The sequence below is a fragment of the Hippocampus guttulatus genome, chromosome 19 (assembly GCF_054856545.1).
Source record: "Hippocampus guttulatus isolate MCC_2025c chromosome 19, RoL_Hgut_1.0, whole genome shotgun sequence".
Lineage (NCBI taxonomy): Eukaryota > Metazoa > Chordata > Actinopteri > Syngnathiformes > Syngnathidae > Hippocampus > Hippocampus guttulatus.
In genome coordinates this window covers 4069812-4080901 of record NC_141279.1, presented here as the reverse complement: position 1 = coordinate 4080901, position 11090 = coordinate 4069812, and the positions used below count along the sequence as shown (strand labels likewise).

General features: G+C 43.9%; 1 protein-coding gene and 1 long non-coding RNA gene across 3 annotated transcripts; one reads left to right on the top strand and one right to left on the bottom strand.

Moving 5' to 3' along the window:
• The first annotated feature begins 441 nt into the window (after positions 1-441).
• LOC147189607 (uncharacterized) lies at positions 442-10483 on the top strand. Its single transcript, XR_015103859.1, has 3 exons — positions 442-828; positions 1688-1768; positions 9679-10483. It is a non-coding gene; the product is annotated as an uncharacterized LOC147189607 (long non-coding RNA).
• On the bottom strand, positions 2369-11017 carry sap30bp (SAP30 binding protein). 2 transcript variants are annotated; one of them, XM_086137683.1, is made up of 9 exons: positions 10858-11017; positions 9647-9774; positions 8892-8931; positions 6044-6132; positions 3859-3950; positions 3666-3778; positions 3540-3598; positions 3027-3120; positions 2369-2949 (listed from the first exon to the last, which is right to left on the bottom strand). In XM_086137683.1, the coding sequence occupies exons 1-9, from the start codon at positions 11000-11002 to the stop codon at positions 2768-2770; spliced, it is 942 nt and encodes a 313-aa protein (XP_085993809.1). In that variant the 5' UTR covers positions 11003-11017; the 3' UTR covers positions 2369-2767. The 2 variants fall into 2 exon arrangements, with proteins under 2 accessions (XP_085993809.1, XP_085993810.1); XM_086137684.1 differs by having other exon boundaries at positions 9647-9771.
• Positions 11018-11090: the final 73 nt, after the last annotated feature.

Sequence of the window (11090 nt, the reverse complement as noted above, 5' to 3'; positions counted from 1 at the left end):
CGGGTTTACTACATAAGTGAATTTCTTCTTCAGGGGGAGTAACATTCTGCAGGAAGGGAGCTACACTACCTCCCCTTCTTTGTTTTCTTACAGCTGACACTTTGTCCTTGGTGGTGGTCGTTCAGGACGAAATAAAATGTTATAGTGTAAATAAAAGTATGTGTGACATGGTACACCCTCGACTGGTTACCAGTCAATAGCAAGGCTGATATAAAAAGACAACAATTTGCTCCCATCTGCAATTTACTCCACTCAGGTGCAACTTGTATAGTGTATACAGTATTAGAGCTCGTATTAGCACCCGAAATTCTATTTCCCTAATTGTGTTTATTTTGTTGGTGGCTTTTGTTGCATTACTGCTGGTGGGCAAAAGGGGGCAGTAAAGCGCAAAAGTATTTGGCAACTGCTAAAACACAGTAGAAGAAGAAATGGACCAAAGGAGGGAATATGGAAGAAAATAACACGAACAGGAAAAGAAACAAGAAAGAATAGGGAGTAGCAAAGAAACAAGAAATAATAAAAATAAAATAAAAAGGCGAAAAGAAATCCAACAATAATAATAATAAAAAAATAAATAGACGACAGTCGTGTATTACTACGGGTGGCCACCGTTAGCATGGGGAAAAGATGGCAGTAATGCAGCAAAGGTATTTGCCGACTGTCACAAAAAAAAGTCGTAGAAGTAGTTGTTGTGATGCCAACGAAGGCGTGACGCTAGTTTAGCATGCTGATTCGTTACATCACAACAAGAAGTTATAGCACCAAAGGGTGCAACGAACAACCACGATATAACCTTTGGCCTCAAAGTGATGCGAGATTCAAGTGAGGGTAAGCCATTTTTTTCTTCTTCATGATGCATCTTTTTGAATGGTTGGACTCTGGAGCAATTTATAGTAATCAATCATACAGGTAACCGGAAGCCCCTGAATAAAGCCAATTTGAGCATCATAAACTGAGGCAAGATTCAAACCCAGAACCTCTTGACCATGAGGCAGACATGCTAACCACTTTCCAGATTTTTACAAAAATGTGATGATAGTTTGGTTGACTCTTTCGTTAAATTCACGAAAAAGTCTCACATATCATATAGCAGGTGACAATGAAACGACAAGGTAGACTTAACCATGAGTCATTGTCCTAAACAAACAAAAAGTAGATTGAACTGCAAACTATTCAAATGCACTACCAGCCACAGTTGCAATTATGCATAATCTGAAAGTATGTTGAATGTGCCTTTAATACTCACAATTAACAAGATGTTATCCTGATGAAGTGGAGGCATTAAGGTCCATGGGCTGCTCCCTTCAAACAAGCTACTGGAAAATTACTCAACTAAAAATTGCCTTTAGTTTTACAGGAGCCAGTTATCTCTTCGCTTGCAAACTCAGTGTGAGCCTGCTCTGAGAGCTCCTCACCAATTTACATGACAAAAAAACTGTGCCTGCTCTTGGATCACTGAGCTCATTCAGAAATGAATACATCCATCAACGCGTCCACCCCCAAATGATTAAATTAGCTGCGGAGGGCCTTGTCGGTGACATTGTCAGCTTTTTTTTTCGTGTGTGCAAAAAACAAAGAATATGCTGCTTGAGGCCAACAAAAAGCATGAAACTTTTTTTTTTTTTCATACATTCAACAAAATGACACAAACATCAAAATCTTACACAAGTATGTTGCTTATTTCCAGAGGTGGGCATCGTCAGTCCGTCAGTATTTCAGGCCGGCCCTCATGGACCTACTCATCGGCAACAGCCAATTGGACATTGAGGTAAACGCACCTAATTACCACAAGTGTTGAATTGGATTGACTTCCCACCATATGCTGGCCTTGGTGTGCCCACGTGACTAAACCTCCACCTGCACGTGTCTTGTCTGCTAACCAGGAACCACTCGCGTGAAGTCTGAATCTTATCAGTTTAACAATTTCATAGTTATATAACCGCGCATGTTCACAAAGAACATTACCGTAACTATCGGGGTAAGCTTTAGTCACATTTAATGCCACCATAAAAAAATTGCATCCGACTGGAAGAAAAGAAACGTTAGGAAATTATTTGCTGCTCATAAAGTATAGAATGATATTTAAGGTAACTCACACCCGAGCGGCCCCTTCTGAAGTACTACCCTACAACACGAGCAAACTACCACAATATTTTGCACCTTGTTCAGGTTATCAATGAGATCAATCATCTCTGCAGAAGCACATTCTTATTACTCAGATCTTGTATTCATTATCATGTACGGTCATAATGTTGTACATGTACTTGAATATAGCTATCTACATTATCTCTAATTCTTAACGATAGTTTCTGATTGGACGGAGCAAGAGTGGTTATCCAGTTGGCTTGAATGACATCACAACAGGAAATCAGTTGAAAAGGCAAGATCTGATCCATTTATTTACCAGAAACATATTTACATATAATATTATAAAAAAAATAGTCATGTCAGCAAAAATGCTTTTTTGCAACGAGAGGCACGATGCCTCATTTCTCATTTAAAGTTAAGCCACTTATTCCACTTTTTTTTTTTAAATCTCACTGCTGCCAACAAGCGAAAACCAAAATAACTTGCAGCAAAACAATGACGAGTTGCGCTGAGTCGTTTCGTCCGTCCTCACGATAAACTGCAACTCACAATCCCAGAGAAAGAAGGTAGTCAAGTCTATTAAACAGTCCACGTGTCCCCCCTACCCTCGTTTACGATTTGCCATGATGTGTGTAACGAGCGCGGGACCACTCGGCCACGCCGGCTTCCCATCACCGGCTCACTGTTTGGTTTTCTTTCCGATGGTGCCCACCGCCGATATGACGGTGGTTTTGGTGCCGCTGGCTGTGGTCGTCACGGACACGACGGCCGGCAAGGTGGCCGTGGTGGTGGTGATGAGCGTGGATTGGGCCAGGGTCACGGGGATGGCGGAGTCCCACTTGCTCTTCCTCTTCTGAGCATCTGTCGAAAAAGTAACAACACAACCACAGGTTCACTAGATTGATGAGCGATGCCCCCCCTCCCCTGTGTATGTTTACCTGTGGATGTACTGGTTGTGCTGCTGCTATTTGTGGTTGATGCTGATGTGTTGGATGGATTGGTGCCTTTCTTTGTACCTGTGACAAACTCGATCTGGACAAAAGCACATCCAGTATTAATACATTTGAATTCCGTTGGTGATATTTGATGAGAATCTGGAGCCGCTGACTATATGCAATTTAAAGGGATCTCGCTTAAAGGTACGAGCAGCATATAACAAAGTTTCCATTCTTCACACACTCTTAATTGAACCCGCATACCACTGAGTACATGACAGACAGAAGAACAGAGTAGCTCATGCGCTACATGTTCTTTCTAGTCCCCTTCCTGACTAATATGCGGCTGCTGGAATGATGATGTTGGGACTGATGACAGCTACATGTGTCAATGATGGCTCTCCCTGCGCATACTTGACGCAATGCAACAATTTCACACAAACACAACAGTTACGAGTGCATACCTTGGCGCGCCGCTGGTTTCTAAGTCTATGTTAGCCTGCTTTGAAGCCTCACCTTGGTCCGCTCCTTTTTGGCTTTTTCCAGCTTGTCCATTTCCACTTTCTGTGCTTTCGCTAAGAATGAGGTGTGAATGAGCGAGTGGTCGTCACAATTTGAGAAGCCGAGTGAGAGCAAACCTACCGAGAGCTTCGTAGTAGGACTCCTCTGACCAGCCGTGAGGATCAAACATATCTTTGGGGTAGTTAGTGCCGAGTTCATCGATACCACAGAACTGAATGAGCTTCTCATAAATGCTAGAAAGACAAAATGATGAAAAATGAACCCGATGAGTCAAGATAGGCATTGATAATAAACTGCACTGGTGTATGTCTACCTTGGATTTCTGAATTCTTTGTTCTTCTGAATGTGGCTGTTGGTGTCAAAATCTCCGTGGAGCTTCCTTTCATACAGCTTGTGGATCTTCTCCTGTCGCGACGAGAACATCGAGATGACATCACTTGACACGATAGGTCGGCAACTGACCAATTTTAAAATTAAAAATGGATTCCTGGACACCAATCCAGGGTGCACCAAGCCTCTTGCCCAGAATCAGCTGGGATAGGCCCCAGAACACACATGACCCTAAACAGGGCACGTGGTAGAAAACTTGAAATATGGAATTCAATAAAGAACGCAATTATGAGTTCAGAAATCAAGCTTTCTCATTTGAGGTCTTCTGTCATTCTTTTGGGAAAGAAGGTGTGGCAAGTAAAAAGAAGACCAAAGCTTCTCCAACCATCTTCACTGGTGGCGAAGACAGAAAGAAGAAAAAAAAAAAACCTTGCAGTAACATTGACGGAATTATCTATGAAGAAGCCAGGAAATAATGTCCTCACAGATAAGAAGCTCAGCGTTAAATTTGAGAACTGTCAGACAAAACAATTTTGAAGGGTGATGATGATAATTCTTTCACATGTCAAAACTGGATGAGTCTGTTCGTTTTTCTCATCTCATACAGTGAACATCTGCTATCCAGCGAAAAATCAAGCTCGCCAACAACCCAGAATTGTTTTCCTTGCAAGTTCACGGCACGATTGGAAAAGATATCTGGTTTGTAGTGTTCAGAACAGATACATTCTTGCAATTGCGAAATGCCCAAAAAATGAAAACAATAGCACTGAGAGAACATGCTAGTAACACTGAAGCATTTTTTTTTTTGCGTATGTGTTTCGCCAAGGCCACGGATACCCGGGCAATACTGGTGAAAGTGAATCATTCGTTTACCGGTTCGGTGTGGGAGTGGAAGCCTTGCAGGGATAAAGTTGAGCTGTTCATTTACAAAATCCGCCTTGTGTCCCGACCTGCCTCTGCGCCTTCCAGAACAAATCTTAGCTCGGTCTCTGAATTTATGCAGACACCAGATTTTCACCCCGGGGGCAAATGAAGATGCAAAGTTAATTTACCTGACTTGGAAGCCGCTGGTGCTAATTCTACTAATGACGAGCTAAACTGCAAGCTTGAATAATACTTCATTTAGGGCTGCAATTTAAAAGGCAACAATTAGGCTGTAACAACGCTTCCTGGGCGACGGCACTGTTCAGTAAGTTGCTTACGCGAACGTTTGTATTGCTATGATTGATCCTACACAGGGTTTTTCCTGCGTTCAAAATTACGTTCCCCCCCCCCCCCCCCCCAACCAGACCGATCGATATCGCTCAACACAGCGTAAAGCTCCAGCTTTGCCAATTGCGCAATTCATGGTCCCTCTGCTGCAGCGACGTACAGTATTTTAACTGCAGTTGCAGCGTTGCGCCACTATGGAGGCGCTCTATCAACAGCAGCGCACAGGAAAGATCTGAAGCAATGACCGAAGAAGAAACAGATGGGCAAAACCCTGCTGCAGAGTAGCAGTGGAAGAGGCACAGAGCTATAAATCAAGGCTGTAGAATGCAAAAAAACCCTCTTTGAGGTTCATCGACATTTTTCAAGTGGTGGTCAATTTGCACGAATGTTCGTCATTTAGCGACTAACCTTTCATGACATGCGCCAATTTGGAATTCTTTACATCTCGATTGTCGCGGCCGCTCGAATTAGCACTCTTGCCCTTTCCAACTTCAGAGATGTCGACGCAGATGTCAGGCTGGATGTGATCAGGTCAAACCAAAGCAAAAGTCAAATTTGGCCAGCGCGTGGAAAGTTATTATTCTTCATTTGTCGATTCGTAAGACCTTTGTTTTGATTTTGAACTCCAAAGGCTACCTTGCGTAAAAGGCATGTGTTGACTGCTGCCAAAGCAGCCAAGCGCCAAGTATTCAGCTTTGAGCAGGACAGTTTTATGACCTGCAACCTGTGAGGTGTGCGCATATAAAACCGATTTCAGCCCGATGATGATCTCAGAATTACACAATGCATGGTATCAACAACAGCGTCTGCTCTGCTCTGACCGAAGACTATATTATGTCCTTGACATCGTCATATTTAGGTCTAAACAATAGCCGGCTCATGTTTGAATAAAAAGAGCAGGAAAATAATAAGAGCTTATAAATTCTGTGATGAATTCATTCCGCAGGAGTGGCTACCTGTAGTTGGCTGGAGCAGCGTCCCGGGGGCTCGGGTGGGATTCTGATCTCATCAGGTGACATGTTTCTCACCTTCTCTGAGAAGAGAGCTGTGGAGAAAAAAATAAAATGAGCCCATTTCTCCACTTCAGCAGTCGTGCTGCACACATTCCACTTAAAATAAGGATGAACTAAGAAAGAATGCCACTCATAGTTTAAGTTGATCGGTTTTAATCATGAAGGGTCAGAATGTGTGTGACATTTTGAATTTAACTCATTCAGTACCAGCCAATTCCGTACCAAGTCTGAAAAGACGTTTAAAAACGTCTTTGGGATTGAATGAGTTAATGACTCATTCAAACCCTGTAGCCCTTTAGCCCTGTAGAACAGGCCAGTTTTATTGGAGAAAACACGACGGGAGTTTAAAGTGCACTCCCTGTTAGGGAGTGGCGGCTGTTAGAGCTTCGAGACGAGGGAGACTCCTTTTCGAGCTCCGTGGTGCCCTTTGGAACCATGATGTGTTTTGCCTTTTGCGTGGGGGCTTCCCTGAGTTGATGCCAGACGTTCCACTGTCACATCGTCTCAAAACCAGACGCGTGGCTTTTTAACGCTTATTCAGGCGTCTGTCACAATCCGAATGAGTGTTGCGAACGGTGTTTGGTGGATGAGTGCAAAAGCGGGAGGTGGTTCCCCCACACGCGAGACAAGTTCGAACTCGACTGAACATTGGAGAATCATTGACACAAGTACCAGACTTTTAGCTCAGCGAGCTGAACACATTTTATTTTTCCAAGCACACTTGGGGAATGTTCTTCACCAACCTAGCGCGACGACGACTGTGATGCGATTTATTTTGAAACTTTTTTTTTGCTTATGACGCTTCTATTAGGAAATGTTACTAGCTCAGGCCTAAATATGGCATTTGTGAACAGAGTATTTCTGAGATGGCATTGGCCAAAACGGGTCGGGCCTATGGCTCGCAAAATATTCTTGTCCATTGATTTTTCACTGCTGGTGTCCTGTTCAGGGTTGCAGTTGGCAACAGGGGCAATTTTAATTGGATGATACCGGATTACGTTGGCCGTTGCTCGGTAAACTCCAAACAGCGAGCGGGCTGATTGGAGTTTACCCAGCAACGTCATTAGCTCAAAGCTAATCCTTTGACGAATAAGAGGGCGAAAAGATGACGAGTATGGTACACTTCAGGACGAATGGACCGAAGGATTCGCCTTTGCGGAGAGAACAGGTTCTGCGGTGTCTCTAATTTGCAATGACAAAATACCATCGATGAAACAATCGAGTGGCATTCAAAGACTGACCACAATATCGTAAACCGTTATTTTCTTTTTTTCTTTTAACCCAGTGCCAAAGTCGAACTTCACACAGGAGGGATGGCTTTCGCATACTGATGACGGCCCCCGAGCCCCCACGCGGTTTAGCGCGGTCGACTGCTCAAGCGTGACTTCAGTCTTCCACGTATCAGTACTTGCCACTAAGGCCTCGGCGCGCGTTCGAGGCGGCGCAACACCTCCCCTCAACGGTGCACCGTCGCTGCTGTAAAAGCTTGCCCACGTTGACAAAAAGAGGTGGGGCAGGGCATCGCCTGCGTTTTCTGGATGCAGAACTAATGCAATGCAAGGTATGCACAAGCGTGCACGCATTCCATGACAGGAACAGACAATTTCACAGCTTGGCTGTGGAATTGCGGGAGTCAAATTTTTCAAATCTATGAGGCAAAATTGAAAAGATAAAACTTGAGGACGTGAGAGTCAACCACCGATCACACACCCGCAGAGAATAGTCGCACAATCGGGACGAGTTTACGACCGCATAGAGAAGCATACCGACGGGAAATCATCATCCGTTTCTCAACCGCCATCTGTTCGGCTTGGAAACAGACAAAAGTCAAAATCTGTGCCCCCGCTGGGTCTCTTTGGAGGGCGGCACAATGCGTGTCCCTTCACCGAGAGGGACAAAGAGCTGTCTTCAGCCCGCTGACAGGAGGCGCACTGTGACATTTACTGTCAGACAGCACAGAAGGAGCCAAGCGCTGCTGCGGGAATGCCAAGTGTCCAGTTATGAGTCACGCTCAGACCCCTGCCAGTGGAGTCATCTTGAAAACAAAAACGTGCCCCCCCCCCCCCCCCCCCCTTGTTGATCAACCCGATGAGGCTGATAAATCAGTTAAGTGGATGGGCTTTTTGATTCATTGCACAAGCGGAAACATTGAACTGCTTATCCTTTTTTTTTTTTCTTCTCGGATTAGATTAGTCAGCTCTCGAGTCTTTTGGTCTGCAGTTAAATGAGAGGTGCAGTTAATGATAGCCTCAAGCTCTAGGCCAGAATCAACAAATAGCTGGGTGGGAACGCCGTGTGCTCAACGCAGGGGCGAATAAAACACCACTCCCTGCATCACTCATTTCCTGCCTGATATCATAGACACACACACACACACACACATACACCTGCACGGGTCAGTGATTACTCAACAAGCGTAGCCAACTCCTGTGTTCGACCTTCATGCCCCGTCTTTCAAACGGCAGACAAAGAGCCTTTTAGAACTCAATGCGAGTCCAGTTAAGTGTTTCACACATTGACTGCACCCGAATGTCACTGAAACGATGAACTGGCTATTCTGCCTACCCCCCCCCCCCCCCCCCGAAAAATACAACTTGTGTGTATTTATTTATTTATTTTTAAATTTTCCGTTACTAAACAAAATAAAGCAAATTATTAAGTCTAAGGGTAGAGTTTTGAAAACAGTTTGGACATTCATGCACATGTGTTTTTTTTCCTTTTCATTTTGTTGTACACAGAAACCAAATTTCCATTTCCCACTGAAACGTTGCGGTGTGTGTTTTACACTTACCGACGAGTTCATTTGGATCCTTGGTTTCGACTTCTGATACCTGTGGAACGAGCAAAATAAGAAACGTTTTACTTTATTCGCTCTCCTCTGCACTGGCGATAAAATGGCAGATGGACGGAAGGACAACACCCGAGAAAACTACCAAGGTTGCCTTGAGATTAGAGGTGTCAAAAGTAATCGGGGAAATTTGTTTTGTAAGCCACTTTAATACAAAGTACATTTGTATCCAGTTATTAGATAGAATAATCGATACAACAATTGATCCAAACACTATTCAGTAGCGACAGCCCTAGTTGAGATAAACCAAACAGCTCTGCTAATTTAACACAGAATAGAAGCATCCATGCTTTTATTCTGTAAATGAAATCCTTGGTTTGGCAAAAGGTGGAGTCTTTCCCAACCTCTAAAGTATGCTGCTTGTTGTGCCAGCATTGACTGCATAACATGTTGAGCACAAAAGGAACAGCGCTGTTATTCACAGGCATCGCGTTATCACTTAGCAACTGCACCGGCACATCAAAGCATTGTCCTGACCGTGGCCAACTCGCACGGCCTGACAGGAGGGGTGGCAAATAGAAACGTGCAGGCACAGCAAACCCGTGGAGATAATCGACGACATGAGGTTTAACCCTAAAGAATCCTAGTTCACTGCTCGTAATCTGAGATTTTTGCTCTCATTTCGTCAGCATGCTGCAAGCACTGGTGCTCGACATAACAGACAAGCCAGACAGTGAATTCAGAATTCATATATTTACCGAGTTACTCTCTCTGCTGTCTTCATTTTCAGATTCCTTCTCAACAACATCCTCCGTTCGATTGAGGTCCTCCTCGCCGTAGCCGAACACAAGCCCGCCTGTTCCTGCGGCATCATGCTCCTCTTCTGCTGGACAGGAACGGACAACATAAGAACAACAACAATCGGTCAAAGGAGGGAAGCTGACATAAAGCAGAGCTGTCCAACGCAAATATAAGCAGCAACAAAGTCACGCTCCAGTACTTGAGGTTAACAGACAGTAAACTAGACTTTAAGTCTGCACTGGATGTAAAAATGAATAACTATTGCTATATAAATATGTATTTAGCCTTTAAAACAGCACTAATGTACTATGGCTATAAAAACATGGGCTGTGTTCAGAATAATTTACTTGAGCCGCACTCCCTAATCACTATACAGTAGGGATATTTCTAAATATAGTGGAGGATATAGTTTAGGGCTGAACGATGACGAAAAATAATTGCTAACCCGCAAACCTAGTTATATATCAAAATAAAACCTCCCAACTTTCCCAATTGCAGCTTTTGCAATTTGAAAACTGCATTCTACTACGATGCACCTCGAGTTTAAATTTGATTGTTATGAGTCCAATAGTAACTTTCAACCACTACTGTGCTGTGTTGTTGTTCTTATTGTTCGAGCGTGGGGTTTTTTTTCTCCCCCTGTCCCTCCCTTGTTTCTGACTTTTGGGTTGAGTGAACGCTGGCGCGTTTTGGCTGCCGCTGCTCAACCCGTATTATTTTGTGTTTTTTGTTATTGTAAAGTGTCCTTGGGTGTCTTGAAAGGCGCTTATAAATAAAATCTATTATTATTATTATTATTATTTGTTCAATATTTATTGCAGAAGGTCCAGGGCTTGGCGTTGATACGACACACTGTACTCATGCAACAGGAATGACGTAATCAGCGGCGCGCCTGAATGGGGTTTGTTCATATTTTCATTCATTTAATCAGTGATCGATACTGTCCACATTGCAAAAAGGGGGAAACCCCCCTCAACGTTATAATAATGCAGCAAGGACCAAGTGATTGGTGAACACACACATGCACCGCCGCATATTCTGAAATGCATTGGCGGCTAGCTGGGTGCTAATTTAGCGATCACATGAAGCTCAAGCGTACGATCTGCTAACAGGAGACAATGTTGTAGCCCATTATCATAAACAAACACAACAATATATCTCGATCTACCCATCTCTTCTGGTTCGGGGTCAGAGTCGTCGGGCTCCGAATCGTCTCCATAATCCGCCAGAGAAGAAAGAAGAGCACTCTTTTTACCACTCGCCATCGTTTCGTGAATGTCGCCTCGCCGTTGGGCGCAGACAAAATACGTCATTACGATGCTGCAGCATAAGGATCGGTGAACTCTGGGAAATGTAGTTAAACAGTGACTAAATTTCATTTCAACGCCGAGTGCCCATTTT